The sequence below is a fragment of the Rhinolophus sinicus genome, linkage group LG02 (genome assembly GCF_036562045.2).
Source record: "Rhinolophus sinicus isolate RSC01 linkage group LG02, ASM3656204v1, whole genome shotgun sequence".
Classification (NCBI taxonomy): Eukaryota; Metazoa; Chordata; class Mammalia; order Chiroptera; family Rhinolophidae; genus Rhinolophus; species Rhinolophus sinicus.
In genome coordinates, this window is record NC_133752.1 from 165,539,361 (window position 1) to 165,562,981 (window position 23,621).

The 23,621-nt window shown below is 33.2% G+C and overlaps 1 protein-coding gene across 16 annotated transcripts in view; it reads left to right on the forward strand.

The window, feature by feature from the left end:
* Positions 1-23,621, forward strand: part of SOX5 (SRY-box transcription factor 5) — a 920,340-nt gene that overhangs the window by 804,897 nt on the left and 91,822 nt on the right. For 10 of the 16 annotated variants that reach the window (XM_074325920.1, XM_074325926.1, XM_074325925.1 and 7 more), the window contains 2 exons: positions 2,182-2,305; positions 22,288-22,373. In XM_074325920.1, coding sequence (XP_074182021.1) covers positions 2,182-2,305; positions 22,288-22,373 — 210 coding nt within the window. The remainder of the gene's footprint in view (positions 1-2,181; positions 2,306-22,287; positions 22,374-23,621) is intronic. The other 6 variants (XM_074325922.1, XM_074325931.1, XM_074325924.1 and 3 more) reach the window with 1 other exon arrangement.

A 23,621-nucleotide genomic window follows, 5' to 3' on the forward strand; every position in this document is an offset into this window, starting at 1 on the left:
TGCCTCATAACCCTTCTATGTGTTTCATTTGAAGTTCCTTCCTTCTTCCCTCTAAAATGCTCCTATTAAATTTAAGGTACATCTTAGAACCAATGGTGTCTTAGAAAGGAGGAGATGTACTATATAAAATATAACTTACAAACAATGAAATATAAAGGATATACAGTAGCTGGTGATAATCCTTAACCAGTGTGGCTGGTTTGTTGTGTGTACCTTTGCACGGTCTGCATCCTCTGCTTACCTTATGCTGTTTTTGCCTTCAAAAGTCTACCTCTTGTTTTAGGCCACTTATTCCTACAAACTTGCTCAATATACAGTTGTCTTATTTTTGAGCCTTTAATAAGTGCTTTTCATTGGTTTCTACGTAAGGTTTATTTTTCCTCCAGAATGTTGAAAAAATGCTGTCTGTAATGGTATAACCTTTAGCTCTACCCTTAAGACACTTTTTGTTTTCTTGGTTGTTTTCATTCTTGGTTGTTTTAGTTTCATTTTAGTGGCAGTGATAAGTTTAAAATCCTGTTGGCTAAAAGAAATGCTTTCCAATTCGGAGTCATTGCTGATCTCTTATTCTTGTAGTGCTCATATGTCTCTCTCTCACTTTCTCTCACTCTCTCTTTCTCTCCTCCTTCCTCTGTCCATTCCTTTCTCCCTTCCTCCCACTCTCCCTCTCAAACTGCACCCCACCCTCCAAAGAAAAGCACCCACCAACCCAAATCTCAGAAATAGCTTAAAGGTTTACTGCAAAAAAAATAAAGGAGAAACTGAAGATAGACTTTTAAAGTGAGAAATGGTGAGAACTATAAGAATCATAAATGCCCTAAGAATGTGTGATGCCACTGGGAGAAAGGGAAAACAAGCCTGAGAAATATATCTCAGAGTTGCTATTAGGATTAGCCACTGAATGAATTTGTAATTTTTTTTTTTTTTGTATATTTGTTTGTTTTGCTTTTTACCATTCTTCCCACTGCAATGTAAACTCCATGGGCATAAGATTTTTGTTTTCTTGTTCACTAGTATGTCTCCACTGTGTAGCTCATTTTTTTGTACATAGTAAGTGTTTATTAGATAGTTTCCAAATAACTAAATTAATGTATAGAAGGAGTAGTAAGGGAAAATGAAGTGTCAAAAGTGTAATTTTTAGTATGATCCAAAATTCTCATTCACATATTCAGTGACAAACACTAATTAATAATCATGTTCACTAGGGAAATCTTGCTTAAATGTGTTAAAAAATTATTCTAGGTATTTTAGTTAATGACAACCTCTGCATTAGTCAAGAATGTGACATAGTTGCAGAAATGACTGTGTGAGGTTATACTACTGGAAATTCCTGTTCAGTTCAAAGACGGTAGTGATTCATTGTGCTATATTGCTCATTTACTAATGTGAACCCCATATTGTGAGAGTGACACCAGCTAATTAAGGTATAGTCCAAAGATGGCAACCAAAGCAGAGCCATGTGGTTTGAGGAATGACTTAATGTTTGAAAAGCAATAGATGAAGACAGAAGTGTAGAACAGAGCAGGATTCAAGGGACTGGATTCTAGACCTAGTTTCGACTATTCCATTCAATGGCCATGGGCAAGTTAGTTGTCTTTTGGTGCCAGTTACCTCTTCTATAAAAAAAAAAAAAAAAAAAAAAAAGGAGGAAAGTCTTAATTACACTCTAAGCTTTCTACAGCTTTTGTATTCAAGAATTTTTAAATTTCAATATTATGTGTCAACAAGAGAATTATCTTTAAGTGATGAAGAGCCATTTGTATATAAAATGATACCAGTTTAGTTGGTTTTGTTTTAGAATGTAGAATTATTCCTAACAGGTGGGATTTACAGAAGGAGATTTTAGTTCAACCTCTAAGGGATAATTTTTAAACCATTATATTAATTCAATCAGAAAAAGGCTTGTTGTGTGAAGTAGTGATGCTTCAATACTCTCCAGGATATCATGCAGGGAAATTATCTATCAGGTTAGAAAGGGAACTCGATAACACCTTCTCACTATAGTATATTTTTATTCTCCTAAGAGGGTCCTAAGGCATACCCTCAAGCCTGGTGTTCTAACAATGTTGTATGCCAGTATATTGAATTGAGTAAATGATTTTCTTTTTATCATAAATTAAGGAGGGTGGGAATCATGGAGAACCACTACTTCTTCTCTTTGATCTGCTTTATCATGTTCAGCAGGTTCAAGGTCAACTGCCGCCATTAATGATCCCTGTATTCCCTCCTGATCAACGGACACTGGCTGCCGCTGCCCAGCAAGGATTCCTCCTTCCTCCAGGCTTCAGCTATAAGGCTGGATGTAGTAAGTACCATTGATTTTTCATTTGGGAGTGGGTGGAGGGTTTGGCTTTAAATTAGGCAATGTAATATTCCTGCCACACCAAGAAATGAGATCACCCATATAGCATTTTTATTTTAAAGAGAAAACACACAGAAGGTGTTGAAAAGGATTTATGTTGGTACATATTTAAAAGAGCTTAGATTATTTCAGTGCTTCTGAAGACAGTATTTGCTCTTTAGAATTTAGTTTCATAACTTATATTTCCATTGTATTTTTAAAATATGAATATAATTTTCAAGTTCAATTTATTTATGTATAGATAAGATAGAAGTATGGTTTTCAATAGCTATCCATTTTCCTTTAAGATAAACCCGTTTCCTAATGTGAATAACTTGTCCTTCCATTAACTGTCTTGGCTGCATGTTTACAGCCTGATTTCTCACTAGTCTTCTTTCAGTTCTTAGACCAAACCATACTTTTTTGTTTTGTTTTGTTTTTATTCTGGGCTTGCATTGTCAGTGTTCACTCTGTTTGGTATTCTGAACCTCTTTTTAACTCAGATGAGGGAGAACTTGCCTGACCTAGGTAGATCCATTTCTCCTTGTTTCTTTCCATCCTGTATATTTTCTCTCACTTTACTTGAAAGCTCTATGAAGGCAGGTGCTGATTATTTCTTATTATTATACCTAAACTTTTAGTATAACATTCAACTATTGAATGAATAAATGAATAATGAATGAGCACTCATTACAAACAACCCAAGTGCATTTTTGCATTAACTGATGAGTTATACAAAGATAACTATTTATATTGTTTATTAACTTTAGATGCCTTTGATTTTTATAACTTTTCTCTTTTTTACAAAAATAGAAATTGTACATTGTTAGTTTTGGAAACAATCTAATATTTCATTTTCTATGAGTTAAATAGCCAAAATGTCAACTATATTCTGTTAGATAAAAATAGTAACAAATTCCAAAATGGAGCTAGATTGCTAAGCTAAATACTTTCTAAAAGATCCTTAACATGGCTAGAAAGAATATAGAGAAAGCAAGTTAATTGAAATATTTTCATTGATAAAAGTAGAACACCATTGGAAATAATTAGTGAAATAACATCATTTTAGATATTTATATAGAATATCATTTTGCAACTACCAGTATATTCTGGTTAATTTATATATTAATAAATTGTCCCATTACCATCTTACTATGCTTCAGTATTTATCGCATTTGTGAAGCTCTATCCAACGTTAATAGAAATCAGATCTAAGTTTCCTGTTAAACGATGTTTTGAATTTTCATAATTCATATTTATTCCTCATCTTTAAATCTTTTCTATGTAATATTGAAGATATTTGGATGTAGTTTTTTTAAATATACAAAGTAATTTGAGATGACTATATTGCAACTATGAAGTCTGGATAAAAGTGAACTGAACTCAGGACTATAAAAATTCACGTTTTTATGGCACTGTACACTTGGCAGTTTTTATATTGCTTTTGCGCATGTTTTTCTTGATTTTGGTTTCCTATGTTTTAAGATGGTGCTCTCGCTCTGCATCCTTATTTTATCCATTTAATATTATTTGCCAATCATTCTACTTTATAGATCGATTCATTCAGAAATACCAACTTTTTTATGTAATTAAGCACTATATATTCTAAAATATAAATTCTAGGAATAATTTAAATTCTAAAATTAGAATTTCAAATTCTATTACTACTCTAGATTCTGAGTTTTAATCATAAAAGATTTTTTTCATTTTGTGTTGTTTCCATTTTCCTAAGGAATTACTATTCACATCAAACACATGTTGCCAATGTGTTTTTGGTAACCTTGGTTACTAAAATGGAAAGAAAAAGACACTTTTAAAAATCATCAGTTGCCTCAGACTGCACCTGCAATATATACATATAGATTAGTTCTGCTTTCCAAAAAGAAAATTTTTAAGCAACTATAGAAATAAGTCCCATTAGCAAATATTGTGCTGAGGAGAAAACCACATTGAATATGAACAATAGCATAACTGTAGGCCTGGAAAAGGTCAAGAACACCTCAACCGCACTCCCATTTGGCAGAATTGGCACGCTGTGTTTGTTCAGTGTGGATGTAATGTGGCATGCAGAAATTTTCCCTTTTCTAATATTGTTAGCATATTAACTACTTGATATTCATACCTTCAGTGCTTAAAGTTGTAAAATGATACCACTTCTTCTGTAACCCTGGAAATAAAACAGCATAAAGTCTCTACAGCTGCTGGCAAGCTGGAAACTAGCATCACGCCAAACTGTAAGAAGCCAGTAGCAAAAGAAAGTGCCACCCTTGTTGACACCCTGGCACTTTGGGTCAGTTTGAATGAGGAGCTATGTGGAAGCGATAAATCGTTCAAACCATGTACTCGCTAATCACATTGAGGGAAAGGACTAGAGATATGAAAAGAAACAAATTGTAACTTCTCTTCAGTGGGCCTTCCTTTGTTATCCCCCCCCCCCATAACTGTCAACCATATGTGACTTCTCTGGTTGTCAATTGTTTTAATTTGAGTAATATTACACAGTTGTAAATGAAAGAGACCAACCCATTTTGCTTGATTTGAGTTTCAAGTAAATATGAAAGATAGACTATTTGTTGGCATCAAAAATTCAAGTGTTCTTCATCAATCCATTTATAGAAAGTATTTATGATAAATTTTCCTGTTTAGATTATGTGTCTTGATAAAATATAAATCTCTGGAAACATTTCTCCGTGAGAACTGGAGGATGGTTGTCACCATATAATTCTGGAATGTTACATATACATTGTTACACTCAGTTCTTTCTACTTTTTAATCATTTTACATTCTTAAACCAACAATCTAACTTCCTTCAGATGGGGAATTAAAATAATTGACTGTTCAGGTACCAAAGCAATCTTTTAAAAAAATAAGTATTTACAACTAAGTCAGCAGGTTAAGATTCCTACTTAGGCGAACTAAGTCAGGTTCACCTAAAGTCTTTGGTTTATATGATGTTTGTATGATGTCTGGGTGTAAGGAGTGGGGGCAGTGAGTAAAGGGAAGAGCTGGTCACACTAAGTCTAACACACACAAACACAGAAGCCTGAGATATGATTACATCCTCTTCTCTCTGCTTATTTACCAAGAATCTACAATATGTGATCCTGACAACACATGTTTTCTATTTTGTCAGTTTGATAAAAGTATACCATGTCAACAGTTTTTAGCTTGTGATTTGGTGATTGTTTCAGCATTGACTGTCACTGACCTGTATGTCAGCTGACACAACTGACACAGTTAAATCAGAAATTAGCATGCAGCCTCCTAAAATGCCGGACACATGCACCCTTTGCACAAGAGAGATATAATGGAACCCACATGATACCCCCATTAAACAATAAAACATGTGACATTAACTAAAAACAGGAACACATCAGCAAATATGCCTGAGGAAGTTTATGGTATTTAACTCCTAAACATTAATTTTATTGTGGTAGATGAGGAACTAATTAACTGAGAGTTTCCTTTTTTATTGGAAGCGGAAATACTGTCCAGAAAAAATGACGAAGAGTAAATACAACATATTTTAAGTTTATTAAGCTTGGCTCATCGACTTCTATTTACTTAAGCTAATCTCATAAGGCAATTAAATATTCCAATCAGTAACTTTATATGACTATTTTATTTAGCACATTTCTGAAAACTTAATCGATGTGTTAAAAGTGCAGAATGAGTATGTGAATATATTTCTGGTTTCATACAGCCAAAACAATGGCTAAATACATTTTCAAAAAATCATGGGATTTTTTCCAGCATGAGCTCTGGATAAACAGACACATGGAAAATGACAATAGAAAAAGTTTAAAATTTGATTATAATGAAAATAGTTAAGGTTCAGGTTATATTTACATAAGATGAATGTTTCCATCAGCACTGTAATACTTTTCTGTAAACAATTATGTTTTCCTAGGCAGAGGAAGCCTCATCCAGGTGTGGCAGAGTGAATTTGGTTCTACATACCCTATGAAATGCAATTAATTGCTCAGAGGGATTTTAGACTGGAAGAATCTTTTTTTGAAACAGGATCTGTGTTTTGCTGGCATTATACTCAGTATTTATCATTTATAAATAATAGCACAAACACAATGCTAGGCCATATATAACCCTATTTAATCTCTGTAATGATTTAGTAAAATGGGTGTTATTAACCTATTTTGTAGATGAGGAAGCTGACGCTCAGTAACTTGCACAGGGACATTAAAGTAGCAGAATGAAGCAAAACTGGATTCTAAGTCCGTGCTTTGTTATTCCAGTACCTCTCAATTTGTAGCTGCCTTTTAGAGATTGGGTCACTTAAATCAAACACACACACAAAAACAATTGAATGTATGAAACCATATTGACAAAATAATCAATTGTTTTAAACATATGAATCAGTTACTTTTCTATATACGTACATAGCCTGTAAAAGCAAGATACACTTTGTTATAATACATATTCTGCTCTGTAGTTGTAATATGATAGGTCAATAACAACTTCTCAGTAAAAAGTTCATGATAATTTTAAAAAATGAGTATATACTAGACTAGGCTCAAAGTTCCTAAACTTTCTTGGATTCAGGCACTATCGATGGCTTAATAATTTTTTCATGGCAACCTTAGGACAAAAGAAACATCCAGCTACCTTCCTTTGTTATTCCCCACATAGTTGTCAACCATGTGACTTCTCTGGTTGTCAGTTGTTTTAATTTGAGTAATTACAAAGTTGTCAACGAAAGAGACTGACTAACCCATCTTGCTTGATTTGAGTTTCAAGTAACTATGAAAGACATACTATTTGTAGGTATCAAACATTCAAATGCTTTTCCTCAATCCATTCATAGAAAGTATTTATGATAATGTTCCTGTTTAGACTGTGTCTTGATAAAATAAGTAAAATATAAATCTCTGGAGCTACACAAAAAAGTTACAATGTTCTCAACAGGGAAAAACAAAATAAAAACACAAGTTGGGAGATCTAACCAACATACATTTAGCTAACATCTGTTTTCCAAAAAAGAAGTATTTTGTTGGACATAAAGATATTTTCCCTTTAAGAAATATAATGGCAGAATTAGAAATAGGGTGTGGAATGGAGACCTACAGAAGGTAGCTGCTAGACTCTCTCTTAACTGCTAGAATACACATCATTAAAGAGTATAAGAATAAATTAATAGCAGCACAGCCAGAGACATCAGAGCAAACTAGCTAGATAGAAAAGAAGCTTTAAAGAATGTTGTACTCCATTGTTATCCATGAATATGTAGGATTAATTTACAAACATTGATATATTCGTATAATCTTGGATAGTGTTTTGGCATTTGCTTTTAATGAAATCAAACATTCAACCTCACTTCTTCATGGATCTGTATCTAGTTATTGCTTTTCCTACTTATTTCTTAAAAACTACTACTTTCAGACTTCTAAAGAGTTAAAAATAATGGTGTATTATTAAATGGACTGCTTTTTAATACATATAATAACTTGAAAGGTATTATGTAAAAACACTGGTTTAATCAATCAACTCAATTCAGAGGCCATTTTATTCAGGGGGAAAGATTAAATAATTCATATTTTTAACTTGTTAGTTCTATGAAAACTGTGAAAGTTGCTATATATAAACACACTCCAAATTTTGTATTACACAATTTAAAAATCCCAATTTTAAATTATATTTATGAATACGAGTGCATTTTAATTAGAAAACAATTATTAGAGTCCTGAAATAAATTTGAGAAACTATATTTAGCTAAGGTTCCAATTCTGAATTATAAAATAAATTGGTGTATAAATGAATTGGTTCAAGTACACTTCGAATGGCGGAAGAGTCCATTTGCCTCTGCTGGAACGTCTGAGTGGAATCTTAACCTCTTAATGAAAGACTTCTACCTGTGAACTGAAAAGCTGGTAAGAGGTAGATATTTTTTAAATAAAAAGTACAGACCTTTGACACCTGCAGAACAGTTTTCTTATTGGTAGGAAGACACCACTTTTGTATTTTGCTCATCATAGAAAAAAATCTACCAAAATTAAAAATATTTTTGAATGTGTATGCTGGTTGTGGACTAACATTTTAGGTTTGAGAGAGACTTTTGAGATAAGGTGCTTGAAAGTCGTAAGTTTGATCAATACCAGTTACTCTAACACCAACTTCCATTTCTCTTTCCGTAACACACAGCTTCCTCACACCCCACCCTCAGGTTAATCGTTGTTCCTTCAGAACACATATTTTACAGGCATAATGAAAGGAATGGGTGCTTCTCTTTTTACTAATGACTACAGTCCTCTGCCTTTCTCCTTTCTGTCTGGGTGTATAATTTCTAGTCGTATAATTCTAATAAATGCTTTAAAATCTTTTGACATGAAGCCATTTTATGTGGAAATAAAAAAATCTACAGGGAGGCAACAATCCAATTAGATAACCCATTTTTCTATATATAGTATAAAACAAACAGTTGTAAAACAGTTGGCTTGATAGTTTAGCCCAAAGTGTCAAATTAAATGTGTCACATAGCTACATATATAGAGTCTTTCCCCACAAGTGGGCATGTGCCTAGTGCTACAGTTCCCAAACTGTGTGCTAAGGTACCAGGGTGCTATAAGTAATTCACAGGGGTACACTGAATATTTTAAAACTTCAAGGAAAATGCAGAGACACTACTAAAATTACCTTAGTTATTTAGAAATGTCCCTAGGTCAATAACATGTTTTTTGCTAAAATAGAGTTTACAATAGTTTTACAAGTTTCATCACTGAGAAAAAGGAGATATATATGTCTCTATTGTGACAAAGTGTCATAGCATGGTATAAAATAATTATTTATGTTGTGCCTTGTTGTTTATACCATAAATACATAAGTAATTTTAAGCATCATAACTGTGAGATGATAACTGAGCTATGTAAGTAACCATTGTTTGAACAAGTCTTTCTTGCCAGCACACACTGTCACCACAAACACTCACACACAAGCAAACAAAAAATAAAATCTTTCTTTGATAAATCCCTCAAATTTTATTAGACTGTAACTATATTTAATCTTTTAATCCACACTGATTTTTAACACTTAAGACCATAAAAATTCCATTCAATGTAAAAATAAACCCATTCAGCTCGTTTTGTTTTTTTTGTTTTTTTCTTTCTGACATGATTCTCATTCTTGGTAACTTACATGTGTGAAATGAAAGGAGTGCTTGGCTAATGACAGTCTGCTCACAGTCAAGAGCCCTCAAAATGTGGTATTACCATATGAATTTGCGCTAGTCTAGTCTAACCCTCAGAATTCTAAGTTCATATTTTTGTTGCCACAACAAACATAAAATCTCACACTAACTAAGGTCATCAAACTAAATTATAAGCCCAGAAGACCAATATATCATTTTGTTTGACTAAATGTAACTGTTAACTATACTAGACAGCTCTATTCTCCAGTAGGCGTGTTCTTTCACTGTAGGAAGCTCCATTAGAAGGCTAACTGTAGTGATAAGGTTGATAAGAAAGTGTGAAAGCAGAAAAAATATATAATAAAACAGGCTAAGAGAGCGTTTTGTTTCTAAGTATACAATAGATACATATCTCCGAGAAACACTGAACAAGTCATGCTCTTGGAATATCATGTGGAATCAGATACTGTATTAGGTTTCCCTATTGTAAAAGGCCAAAATAATACTACACATGGTAAAGGATTATTTTTTACTTACGTAATAGTCCGAGCATTGCTTCTGTGGTAGCTCCATAACGTCAGGTCCCAGGCTTGTTCTCTTTTTATTACACTGCCTTCCACACATTATGGCTTTCATCTCATTGACTGTGACATATTTTCTAGTTACCATATCCCCTCTCCAGTCAGTGGAAAGGGCAGAAGTGGGGAGAACTATAGCTACTTGTTAAACAGTACTATTTCCCTAATAATTTATTTTCACTTTGTTTCCAAAGAATATATTTAAATTTTTCCTAAACCTATTTATATAATCAGCTCGTAAAGGCCCTTCACATTTTTTCTGATATATTAAAAACATAGCACTTGCTGACTGCACAAACCTCAAACAATGTAGTAGAAATATAGAAAACAGAAACCAAATGTTTTCTATCTAGATATAGATATGTAATAGGATGTGAGCATATCTGTATATATATATGATATGTACTACGTAATACATAATTTATGTGAGCGTAAATTGACTATATTCTACTCATAAATATAAAAAAAAATGTATGTATTATGGACGTCTTTCTTCTTCCATACTTTTAGACCTAAATTATCCTGCATCATATTTCATTAAGCTGCATGTACTATATTTTATTTGTGTTTCCCACTAAGGAGCATTTATGATTGTCTATGATACTTACAGCTTTAAACGTTCCCATAAACATTTTTGTATACATGTATTTGCCCCAAACAAATTCTCCCATTGCCAGTATATTGTATTTTACTTTTATTTATTTGTTCTTTTCTGGCCATTTTTCACCTGAAAGATTGCCTCTAAATTTCAATGCTGAATTGGTTAATGGAGACTTTAAAACTTTCAAAATTGACTCCTCTGAGTTAATCTATGAATAAGCACCAATGAGACATAATCTGAAACTTATCTGGATTTAATAAATTCTGTCAGAAAAAAAATTAAACTAGATATCAGAAGACCTTGGTAGTCACAGTCCCATATCATATTATTTTATGCCCTTGGGAAAGTCATTTTTCTCTTTGTGCCTTAGCTTTTTCATCTTTAAGGTAATTACAGTAATGTCCGGCCAGCTCACTTCACAGGAGATTGTGAAAAATAGGTGGGATGAGTGTATGCTTTTCTAAAGAAATTAATTATTGTATAAGTATAATATACCATTATTACTTATTAAATGTACAAACCCATTTTGAAAATTTAGAATGTGACCTAATGGAGAGGATTTTAGAAGTCTATTCTAGGTCATTGTATTTCTGACCATTCAGGATATTTACATTATTTGTTTTTCCCTTCTTAGGGAAGGAGAAATTCCATAACATTTCTTAATTTCCACAGGTCTGAAGTGGTGCCTTAGTAGTAATGCTGGAACATAGAAGGAAAAGGAAACTTTGATACCTTTTCAGGGATTCTCAGATTTCTTAGATAATTAATCCAGGAATTTTCACTGGTACTAGAATTCATTCAATTTATGGGCAAAGAGGTAAAGAAAGAATGCTGTATCTTTTATATCCAGAAATGTCTTCCCATTTGGAAAGGTGTTTCTTAAAGGGTTTATAATCTCTTATTAAACTAGCCAACTAGGTGACTATGAAATTAAGTAGGGTAAAATTTTCATTTACTATGTTACTTTGAAAAGACAAAGATATTTTCATTTTAAAAAATCTCTTACTGAAAAATGTTAGCTTGTGACAATGCAGTTAAGAACTAATAATTACCTTAAAATATCTTTTAAAATAGCTGTATAGTCAAACGAGATAATTTATTGATTTCACTTTCTTAAAGAAGATATGAAATAGTTATATTAGTTACTTATCATTTTATGAGTTTACTACAACTCCGCATTTCTCATAAAAATTCCAAATATTAAGATAATATTATACTATTCCAGAAAATCTACTATGAAGGTATTATTGATTTTCTGAATGTAGAAACCCCTTCACCTTTACTTGTGTATACCATATCAATTGTTCTGAACTTCTTAACTTGGATTCCACAAGATGATTTAGGAGAATTACAAATTTAACTAACTAAAATGAGGGCAGAAGTATAGCAAAGATTATTGCTACAAAAAAGCAAAGTACAATTTGCTTAGATTTCAGAAAGTATAAGTGATTTGATACAGTCACTATGATGATTTGAAACAATCAAGATGATAAAAGATTTTATTTTTACTATTTGTTGATATATAACGTCTTTTCTAGTAGATACTTTGACCATTCTCAGATGCTTTAATGACATCGTAATAGTGGGTTTTTCTTCATAGCAGAAATAATTTTAAAATTTAAGAAATTCATATTTATTTTTACTATCCAAGGGGATATGAATTATTTTTTAAAATCAAATTTTACCAAAAAAGAATAATTGTGGAATATTATAAAAGAAGCATTCAATGTATGAAAATACTTTACAGAAGAGTCTTTAAGGACCTCCTCCATGTCCTTCTTTCCTCATATCTCCAAACTCTAGGCCTCCTTTTCTCTCTTCGTTTCCTAGTCTAACTTTGTATTTTTGGAAGCTGATCTAGAACACCATTATTGTTTGGAATAAACCCTGTACAAAAAATCAGTTTGCTCCTTAGCATAACTATTTGCTTACAGTCTGTTTCTTTCACTAAACCTTGACCTTTCGATAGTTGAAAAGTGGTCTCCTGTTTTTGATATTTGTTAATTCTGAATTAAATAAATTGTTCCTTCATTTGTTCAGTCAGAAAAACATTTTAATAGCCTGTACTACATTTAACAGAAATGAGCATTTTAACAGTTTCTATGCTAGGAACTGGGGATTTAAAGACAAGTAAGACATAATCACTGCTCTTAGAATGTGCATTGTGTAGTTGGGGAGAATGGGATATAAATAGATGTAATATAATAGACATATGCATAGAATTTTAACAGAATCAGAGGAAAGGGAATGAATTCAAATCTAAGAGTGATGGAAGGTGTCAGGGAATATATTTTGGAGTGAGGGACCCTAAGTCAAATCCCAAAGGATGAAAGGCACCTAAGCAATTGAAGAAGTTGTTGAGGTGGAGAGATACAGAAACAACATTAGCAGCAGAAAAGGGGAAAAAAAAGCCTGGATAAAGTCCAAAAAGCAAAGGTTGAAATAGGGTATACATGGATCTATAGGCATTTCAGTGTTAAGAGTAAATTGCAAGGCAAGAAATGCCAAGGGAGTAATAGTTTGAGGACATAAGAAGAGACAACTTGGAAATATTTATAGACCTTACATGCTGGAGATACTGAAAAACCATTGAAAGGCTAAAAGCCAGAGTTGAAATCACACTGGCATTTATCCATCCATCCATCCGTCCATCCATCCATCCATCCGTCCGTCCATCCATCCACCCATCCATCCACCCACCCATCCATCCAAGTCAAGGCATTCTTTTCTTGTTCACTTTTGTAATGTTCAGTCCCTAACACAGTATATAGTCAATAAATGTTTATTAAATTTTAATTATGACAAATGCATATTTATTGTGACTGTAATGAATGTCACTGGAAGCTGAATAGAAAATTTATTTAGTAACAGGACTAGAGCCTGTAAGAAATGAAAGCCTGGGATTTATAAAACAAAGCTTGTGATTGATTAGCCATGGATGGTGAAAGGGAGGGAGAAATCAAGGATATTTTCATATTTATAGCCTACGTCACCAGGTGTCACCAAATGAAATAGAAATTCCAGGAGTAGACGTAGGTTTAGTGAGAAAAATGATGAATTAAGTTTTGCACTTGTAAGAATGAGCTTCTCATGGGGCAGTCTGGGGGAGAATGTCCAGAAAAACAGTGGTAAAGGTCTAGGATGGAGCCACTGATTTGGAATACATTAGGTTGTATATGGTAGTTGGATCATGAGATTGGATAAGGTCATTCAGATAGTGAATAGAATGAGAAAAACCAAGCATCAAAGATTAGATCCTAAGAAATACTGATATTTAAGGGATGAGTAGAGGAAGGTAGAATAGCCTATTGCAGAAATAATAGTCAGCATAAGCATGGCAAGAGGAGAATCAGAAAAGCGTGTTCAAAGAAAAGTCAAGAGCGTATAGATGTGGTTAAATAAGTAAGGAATCATTAGCAGTATCAGCTGTTGTATAACCATGTCCATTAAAAATTGGCAATTTGGAGGTCATTAGTAAATTTACAAAACATTTCCAGAAAAGTTTATTCATTGAGAACTAAAGTGTTAGAGAATGATTTAAGATTATAATTGAAGACTAATTTCTAACAGTTTAGATAAGAAGAAAAAAAGTAAATAATTTGTTTTCTTACTAAACACTAAAGAAAGTGTTTTACAGGGGTTTTAGAGTCTAGATATTTGTTTTTTGTTGTTGTTGTTTTGTTTTGTTTTGTTTTATGATAGGAGGTAATTGTGCATATGTTTAAGGATATGATATGTATAAAACCTTATCTTTGTATTCAAGGTCCTCAATAGACTAACCCATCTTCTAAATATTTCTTGGTACTATATGAAATAGGTATAGGTGCAGGCTGATGCATTAAGACGCGTTGCTCACTCATTTCTCTTATCCTTCCTTTTAGACTCATCCATTCAATCATTCAGAAGTTAATATATTATCTACTCTGTACTAGGCATTGCAGCTCTTGGACTTTTCCTTTTTTTCTAGTTCTAACTTTTTATTCAAGACCTAACTGAAATCCAACCCCTTCTCATAATCTTTCTGTAATAATTTAAGGTGAAATAAATGTCTCTCTTCTTTGGTAATTACTGCCTTTCTCATTTGATTCTAATCATATGACTTGATTCATTTCACTTTCCATGTTTATATTTCTTATTTTTGTAAATGGAAGTGTTAGGAAGGCAAAGATTGTGGCTTGTATTTCTTTGTGTCCTCCATATAGTGTTTGATGCAAGTTAGTTGAATGAGCATTAAATGATATATCTATTTTGAAAATTAAAGTATGTATTTTCGTAATGCTCTAAAAAATAGTCTGTGGTGTTTTCTAAAGCTTAATACTATCCTTACTAAAATAGAAATAACTACAGTACCTATTAACTGTGAGATCTTGGATACTTTTATTTTAATTTGGAGAATAAGAATAATACTTACCTTACTGAGTTATAAAGCTTAAATGAGATTTTATATACACACATATGTAAATACATTCATATTTATATGGAGTTGTATATATGTATATTTATATGTATATATGTAAATGTTTTAACAGAGTGATGAAAGTCAACAAACATTAGTTGCCCACTTTTCAAATCAGTAGAATAAAGAATTATTCAAAAATTATGTTGGAACAATTGAATAACTCCTTGAGTAAAAAATTATACATTTTTAAAAACTATGTAGTAAAATAAAATACAAGCCTAACCTATGTTTTTTTCCCTTCTTCCCCTCCCTCCCCCATATCTTTTTTTCCCATTAAATTGGTCATCAAGTCTGTTTTCTAAACTTGTTCCCTCCTCTCTTTCCTTTTTGATAAGTTTAGGCCATTATCGTTTCCCACTAGATTTGTGGCACTAGTTTTGAACATGTCTATTTGTTTCCAGGCCCCCGCTCTTCCAATCAGTTTTATCCCTTGCCACAAAATTGATCTATTTAAAACACAAATCACACTATGCCACTTCCCTGTTTAAAATCTTTCCACGACTTAACCTTGCCTTCCAAATAATCCAGAAGATTCTGCAAGATATGCGGCCAATCTGCTTTTAGCTGCATAGCTTACCATTCCCTTTCTGCGTCATTACACCGGGAGTATTAAAATAACCCTGGAAGCAGGGGCCAATAAAGAATAGTTATTCATGTTAGCACTGCCCTATCAATGGCAGGGGGCTCCTTCCGAGTAAAAAGAACCCACCGATTCATCTGTTAGCCCATGAGATGAAAGAAAGGAACTTCCTTCAAAAGTTCCATTCATAGTGTCCTTTTTAAAATTTATTCTGTTTTAGACTCCTAAGGAGCTCCCTTCACCTGAAAGTCAGAGTGGTAAGAGCTGAGTGTTTTAAGTACCAATTTAAAAAGATTAAAAAGTGTAATCCAGGTTACACTAAATAGCAGACGCTTACCGTGTGTCTCTCTACAGAAGACATGGAAAGTAGATGGTAAGATGGTCCTGAAAGATAATTTGGTAGTGAACATAGTCATTTTTTAAGAAGCACTTTAGCAAATAACCTTCCTCGAAACACTTTTCTGAGGTAAGTTCTTTTCTTGAGGTATCTAGAATACCTAATACACTCGTCTGCTTTGCTTATTGTATCATTGGATTGGTTTACATGTTTATCACCCTCACTTGATTAGGAATTGGTCTAGGGCAGGGATTGTATGTGTGTATGTGTACAGGTTTTAATTTTTATATGTTCCAGCACCTAGAGAACAAAATCTGGTATTTGTTGAGAAGCAAAACAAAACTAAACCAAAAAAACCATGGAAGGCTATTAAGGAAATGAGTCTCCTTATTTCAATGAAGATAATACCATAAAACTTTCCAGAAACTCTATATTAGTTCAGTGGATGAAAGGGTGTGTGTCCTTAACCCTGAGTAAGAACATACTTGCTTTGGACAGTCTTCCTCAACTTAAATAAACTTGTTGAAAAACATTTTTTTCTTACTCTGTGTTATATATAGTGTAGGAATGAATCCTTCATAGTGTCACCAGAGATAATAACTAAATATTTGTTACTTTAATACTAATGCAGTTAACATGCATCCTGAGGGGTTGAGTTATTTAATACTAGCTATATCCGTTGTATCAATAGATACTGTGATTTAGCTTGTATTCTGAAAACAATTGACTCATGTGCCTCAGTACATTCTTCAACTTTTTGAAAAATTTTATTTTTTAGCTAGAATTTTCCGCAGTTGGCTTTGAAATAAGAAGAAAATTAATTTTGGAAAGTCTTAGGGAAAAACTGTTCAAATGGTTAAAACCTAGGAAAGAGTAAAATAAATTTCTTTTAACTAGTTTAAAGTAAATTTGAATAACTTACGCACGGTTGAACTTTAAAAGTCAGAATTTTCCATTACTAATTTTTACTAAGTAAGTACCTAATGAGGTATTTAGAAAATAAACCTGTTGTCATATTTTTTAATGCAGTTACTTGAGGGATGGCATAAATAGATGACAGTATTTACTTCAATCAAAGATCTTTTTTCGTTACCCCCAGCAGTTTCTCGACTTTTCTTTTACATTGAAAACTACCTTTGACCTTGTTTTTAAAGTCTTATAGATTCTGTGTCCACTTTAGAAAATTGACACATGTACATATTTTGAATTTAATTAAGAGTTAAATTGATATACTGGCCATTTTCAGTTGTTGTATTTGTGTTTCCTTAGTAACTTGGGGCATATTTCAAACACACTAGTTCTGGATATTCTGAGCTTAAAATCTTGGTGATAAGGTAGACATGGTTCAATTTATATATGTTTGTATGTTGGATGGATATAGTGTCAATATTGTGGTGCCTTAGACACAAAACTTTGGAACTTAGATATCCTGTCTATGGTTATAGATTTATACCTTGGAAACTATGTGTGATTAAAGATAGATACTAGCTATGGTAGTCTTGGTAATTCCCACTGCCAGTCTTTTGTTTTCTCCAACTCACTTAAAAATCGAATACTTTGATATGTGGCTATATATGGCACACATATAGTATTAGTTTGCCAAGGCTGCCATAACAAAATGCCACAAACTGCGTGGCTTAACCAACAGAAATTAATTTTCTCAGTTCTGAAGTCCAAGAGCAAGGTGTCAGCAGGATGGACTTGATTCTGAGGCCTCTTTCCTTGACTTGTCGAGGGTCATCTTTTCCTCTATCCTCACATGGTTGTCCCTTGGTCTGTGTTGTTTGTGTCCCAATCTCTTCTTCTTAAAAGGACAGCAGTCAGATTGGATTAGGGCCCAACCATATGACCTTATTTTACCTCAATTACCTTTTAAAGACCCTATCTCCAAATACAGTCACATTCTGAGAGACTGGGGTCTATAACTTCAACATATAAATTTTAGTGGACACAATTCTGCCCATAACAGATATATAAAATTATTTATACATATACATTTTTGCACATATACAATACAGCATGTGTATAACATAATATTTATTCATACACACACACGCACACACACATGACCCTTTATCGACACGGGAGTTAGAGCCACCAGCCCCCATGCAGTTGAAAATCCACGCTTAACTTTTGGCTCTCCAAAACTTAGTTAAGCTTGATATCCACAAGAATTTGGTTCCAGGACACCCCTTTCCCCACACCATGGGTAGCAAAATCCGCAGATGCTCCGGTCTACGATATACAATGGTGTAGATCAATGTATACAATTGGACCTCTGCGTCCACTGACTCCCAACCACAGAGAGAAAACAGTACAGGTGTTTATTTTTAAATTTCACATATAATTGGACCTGCGCAGTTCAAACCATGTTGTTCGAAGTCTCCAAAGGAAAAATAACTATATTCATTTCATTAATATACATTAATAAATTCAGGAAATGAAAAAAGATAATATTCTAATACATGCATTTTTAATATTATAGAATAGTGTACATTTTAACTAATGAGCTTTAAATGTACATTTAATACTCAATTTGTTATTAACTATAAGATGCCAGTAATTTGTAAGTGCCCCAAACCTATGCAGGTATTTGGTATCGATCCAAATGTATAAGTCTTTGTCGCTAGGTTAGAGATCCAGGTTTATCTTTAAGAACCTCCTACTATCTAACCTGTTTAATGATACTTGTTAAAACTTCATTTCCTATTTATCACCTTTTCGTATCCAAATATCCTCAAGTCTGAATAGTTTCCTAACTCCCTGCCTTTAATCTCTTTTCTCTTATTCTATCACCTATCAATTAAATTGGTTTTCTTTGCATTCCCTCAGCATGTCATAATCATGCTTTGATGCATTTCACCCTACATAAAATATCTCTCCTTCCCGCTACCTGTAAATTTTAAAGGCTGAGCTCACTCTTATTTTTACTTTTATTCTCTAAAGAGAATAATTAGTTTTCCCTTAACTCCTATAGCACTCACTGATGGTCAATACTATTCAAATAAGCACTTAATTAGAAAAGATATTTGTGTAATAGAGAAAGATTAATTTTTCCTTTGTTGTGTTTTGTTGTTTTTATTTCCGAGAGCACCAAGCAGAGCTTTGGTCATGTGGTAGATGTTATAAGTGCTTATTAATTAATTAATTCACAACAAAGAAAGGAAATTATATGAAATAAAATGTCATTTGAAGAGCACCACAGCCTCTATGCTTTTACTATACTTAATTTTAAGATTATATTCTTTAAATGAATAATACAAATGAATTACATAGTTTTAAGTATTTAAATTGTCAATTCTAATAGTCATACTGTAATGTTTGTTGTTTCAGCTAGTTTGCATAAATACAAATTCAGCATTTAGACATCTAAAATACTCTTTACTTTATAAAATCTGGTAACAGTGTTTTCTAGGTTTAATATTAAAAATACCAAATGATAAGTAAAGCCTTATCGTGTAACATCAGTTGCCCCCCACCTCCTGCATCATCAGTGTTTTCCCTATTTACTGTATGTTTCTCACTTTCTCACTGGCATACAAGCAGGCTATAATTTTTACAAGTATATACATTTTAAATAAAGTTTTTTTTTATCACACATCCTTCATCAGCTACTGCAAAACACCTTAGTGCAATTGTCTATTTCAGCATTTCTAAGTGAATACAAATCGTGTGGGTCTCTTGTTAAAATGCAAATTCTAATACAGAAGGTATGTGCTCGCTGCTTTAACATATTATCATTCTTTCGGAAAAATCTTTCTTTACTTGGTTTCTGGAACATCAAATTCACATTTCTCTTCACTGTTTCTGCTACTTACCTATTTCCCTGACTATAAATGTTAGCATATCCCACAATCCAATCCTTGGGCCTCTTTTTATTCTATTAACTCCTAAATGGTGTCATGAAATCTATGTCTCCTATGTAGATGTCTCCCCTAAAATCCTATCACGTTTATCAGATGCCTCAATGAACACCTCTACTTGGCTATCTACTAGTAATTTCAAACTTAAAATTTTCAAATCTGGACTCTATCCCACCCTGCCTTATCTTTCCCCCTCTACTAGGCCCACACTGGCAATCTTGCTTCTCATCCATGTTTGAAAACCCAACAAGTAGTACCACTGTCCAATCAGCTGTTCAAGTGCAAAACTTGGGGGTCATCCTTGCGTTCCTCTTTCTCTCATTGTCAAGAATCATATCGTAGTCTCAGTTCTGCCTCTTAAATATCACTGACTTGCCCCATCACTCTCCACCCCCACATCATCGTGCTGATCCAGGCCATTATTACACATTATACAGAGTTCTGCATCTTTTTATTATTAATTGTAGCTTCCAATAGGTAACCAAAGCGTTTTTACTCAACCTGTCTTTTTTCCACGTTTATCAATTCCCTTATTCTGTGGGATGAAGCTTAGGTTCTTTAATACTGTTTATGAAGTCGTACATAATCTGGCCCCTGATTCCTTCCCCAGGCCTGTTTATGTCTACTTCCTTACCTGCATTCTGAACTTCAGCAGTGTAGGGACTGGGCTATGAGGTAATGCTGCCATTTGACTCAGAGCCCTCATGAAGATTGTTCCCCTTCCTGGAGTGCTCTTCCTTCCCTTCTTAGCCCAGCTAGCTTTCACCTAACTCAAGTTTTAGCTTAAACATGACTGCTTCCTGGAGGCCGTCTTTGACCTCTTAGACTAGGTTTGGGGCTCCCACAATATAGTCTGTAGTGTTATATACTTCCCTTTCTTAACAGTCACTATATTTTATGCGAATCTTTATCTTTTTCTTTGGAATTATCCGTATCTTTTTCTCCCATTAAGCTGTAAGATCTGGGAAGGCCAAATCAGCAGAGGTAGAGTCAGGTATTGGTATTTTGAAGCCTGGAACATATAATTTGGGGAGCCCTCTTTATGAATAAAAATATAAAAAATAAACATTTATACACTTAAGTTAAAAATTGAGTACTCTCTTATAAAAAATCCCAACAAAGTAAAAAATTAAGAAAGACAAATATAAAAATATATGACCCTGTGAACACACTGCTAGGGCCCCTCCCGAGAACCCCTAATATTAAGCTTCGTTAAATTCCCAGTAAATACATATTAATTAGTCTTCTCTGCATATTAATTAGTCTTCTTTAAAGCTCTATTTCTAGTGTTAAAAGCAGTGCTGAACAGCATATCAGGTACTCAATATTTTTGAATGAATATATTAACCGAGTTATTGTCTATTATATTTTTCATCCGTTTGGCATTAAACAAGTTTTCCCAAATCAGATTTCTAAAACGTGTTTCATACATTAGAAAATTATTTTTATAATTATTGTCAATTATTTGCTATAGTCATATTTCAAATACTAATAATGTACACACTGTTTGCATATCCTTGGGCTCTGCATAAAGTCTGTTGCACCTCTTTACTAAGTGGAAAAAAATTTTGGCATTAAATAAACATTATAATTGTCTTTATGTGTGTATATGTATATATGTGTATGTCTATATCTTTATGGATCATATATATTAAGACTTTAAAATTAATTTTGAATTACTAAGATTTATTTTTTTAAAATATTTCCACAAACAGAAACCATTCGTGCAGAAACCATCTATCTTCTGTTTTCTTTATATTTTTATAAACATTTGTCTCTGGACTAATAAAGATACCAATAGTTTATATAACTTAAAAAGTGCATTAAATGTTTTCTTTATTATGAATTTGTCCACAAAACATAATTTAAGCGGTTATTTGAATCAAGACAATAAGAGCATTCAAAAGATAAGCTCTTTGGCTTAAATCTTTAGAGTTTAGTTTGTTAAAATAGAATTAAGTTGGTTAAGTTCCTTTTATAATAACATTTTAAATATACTAAAGAGTTACTGTGCTCATATCAAGATTGTCAGGTGTGTGTGTGTATGTGTGTGTGTGTGTGTATAATGTGTGTGTGTGTGTGTGTGTGTGTGTAAATGTGTTATAAAGTGCAGCCCTCTGATCAATGCACACTTTTTCCTCCCATTTTCCTAAATACATCATGAAAAAAGGATGAGGTTTCCGCCTTAATTGCTTGTGCCTTTTATTCACATTCCTCTCTCAGCCAGAATTGTGAAAAGAGTGTTAGTAAAAGGCTGCACAATAGAGCTTTTCATTAGGCCTCAGCAAGGCACACAAAAGAAGGCTTTTGGAAAGAGTGAATGCATGAGTTTAATTTGCAGGTGGAGAGTAGATAAAAGGTGCTGACGCCTCTATTATTCTCTTACTTAGGTGACCCTTACCCTGTTCAGCTGATCCCAACTACCATGGCAGCTGCTGCCGCAGCAACACCAGGCTTAGGCCCACTCCAACTGCAGGTAAGTCAGGAAACAATATGGAAGAGATAAAGGTTAAGTAAATATCAAAAATAGCTAATTATCCTGTTAAAGCAAAAGAAAACTGACTAGTGATAGTTGTCGCACACTTTTTTATTTTTGAATTTATTTGTATGGATCCTCAACCCAAATTTGAGATGTTGATTCTTTTAATTTTTAGCCCTGTTTTCTGTACTAATGATAACTTATTGTAATTTTTTTATTGCCTGGTATGATTTAACAAAATGAACTGTACTTTTGCTTTGATTATCATGTGCCATAATTTCCTCACAGAATGGGCCTCATCAAGTAAAAAGAACCAAAAAAATCTACAAAAGATATTTTTTTAAAAAAGGTATTCAAACAGATACTTACTATGTATCAAGGCAACTTAACAAAAATTACATTTAAAATTGTTCAGTATTACTGAAGCTCTCGTCACGTCCCTTTATTTTCCTGCCAATGCCAGTTCAGTTAGGCAAGCAAGGGTAAGTAGACCAAATAAGCAGATACCTGAATGAAGATAACTTTATCCAGACATCCCAATTAAGATCTTTTTTATCCCTGCAGCATATACATTCCAAAAATGTCAGTGTTAACTTTACTAGATGACCAAGTGATTTTGGAAATTTTGTCTCTGGGGTTGAAAAGAATATCAATACAATTATATTAAAGGTATTTTTCATTAACTATTTAAATATTTGAATCAGCATCCTATAAAATCTTCCCTGTTTTCTGCTGTTATAGACTTTACAGTTATGCAATTAATAGGAATAACAAATCATCTAATAATAAATCTCCCCTTTAGAGAAGATTTTTCTTTTTTTCCTGAAAGACACAGTATGCCTGTGAAGCCAGATATAAAGCAGTTATGCTTAATAAAATTAAATCATATTCATGGAAGTGCATTGTCATGACAGATGACCTTGGTCAATACAGAAGCATATAGTTTCACAGTATAGCGTCAAGAAACAGATACATCTGGTCGGCAAGGGGGATTGTCAGAAGACCTGGTAGGTTTCTGAAAACCCAAATGAGCCTCAAAAGGAACACAGGAGGAGCTGAGACATACTGTGTTCTACAGAGGTCATTCCTATTTTACCTTTTCTTCAAAATGCTACAGTGTGAGTTTCTGTGGGAAACACCTTGGGAAATGTTGGAGCCAGGGGACAATAAAAGTAACGTGGCATTTCTTATCCTTTGAAATGGCATCTGGGAAATAACTACAATAGGGAAAAGTGGTTGTAATAG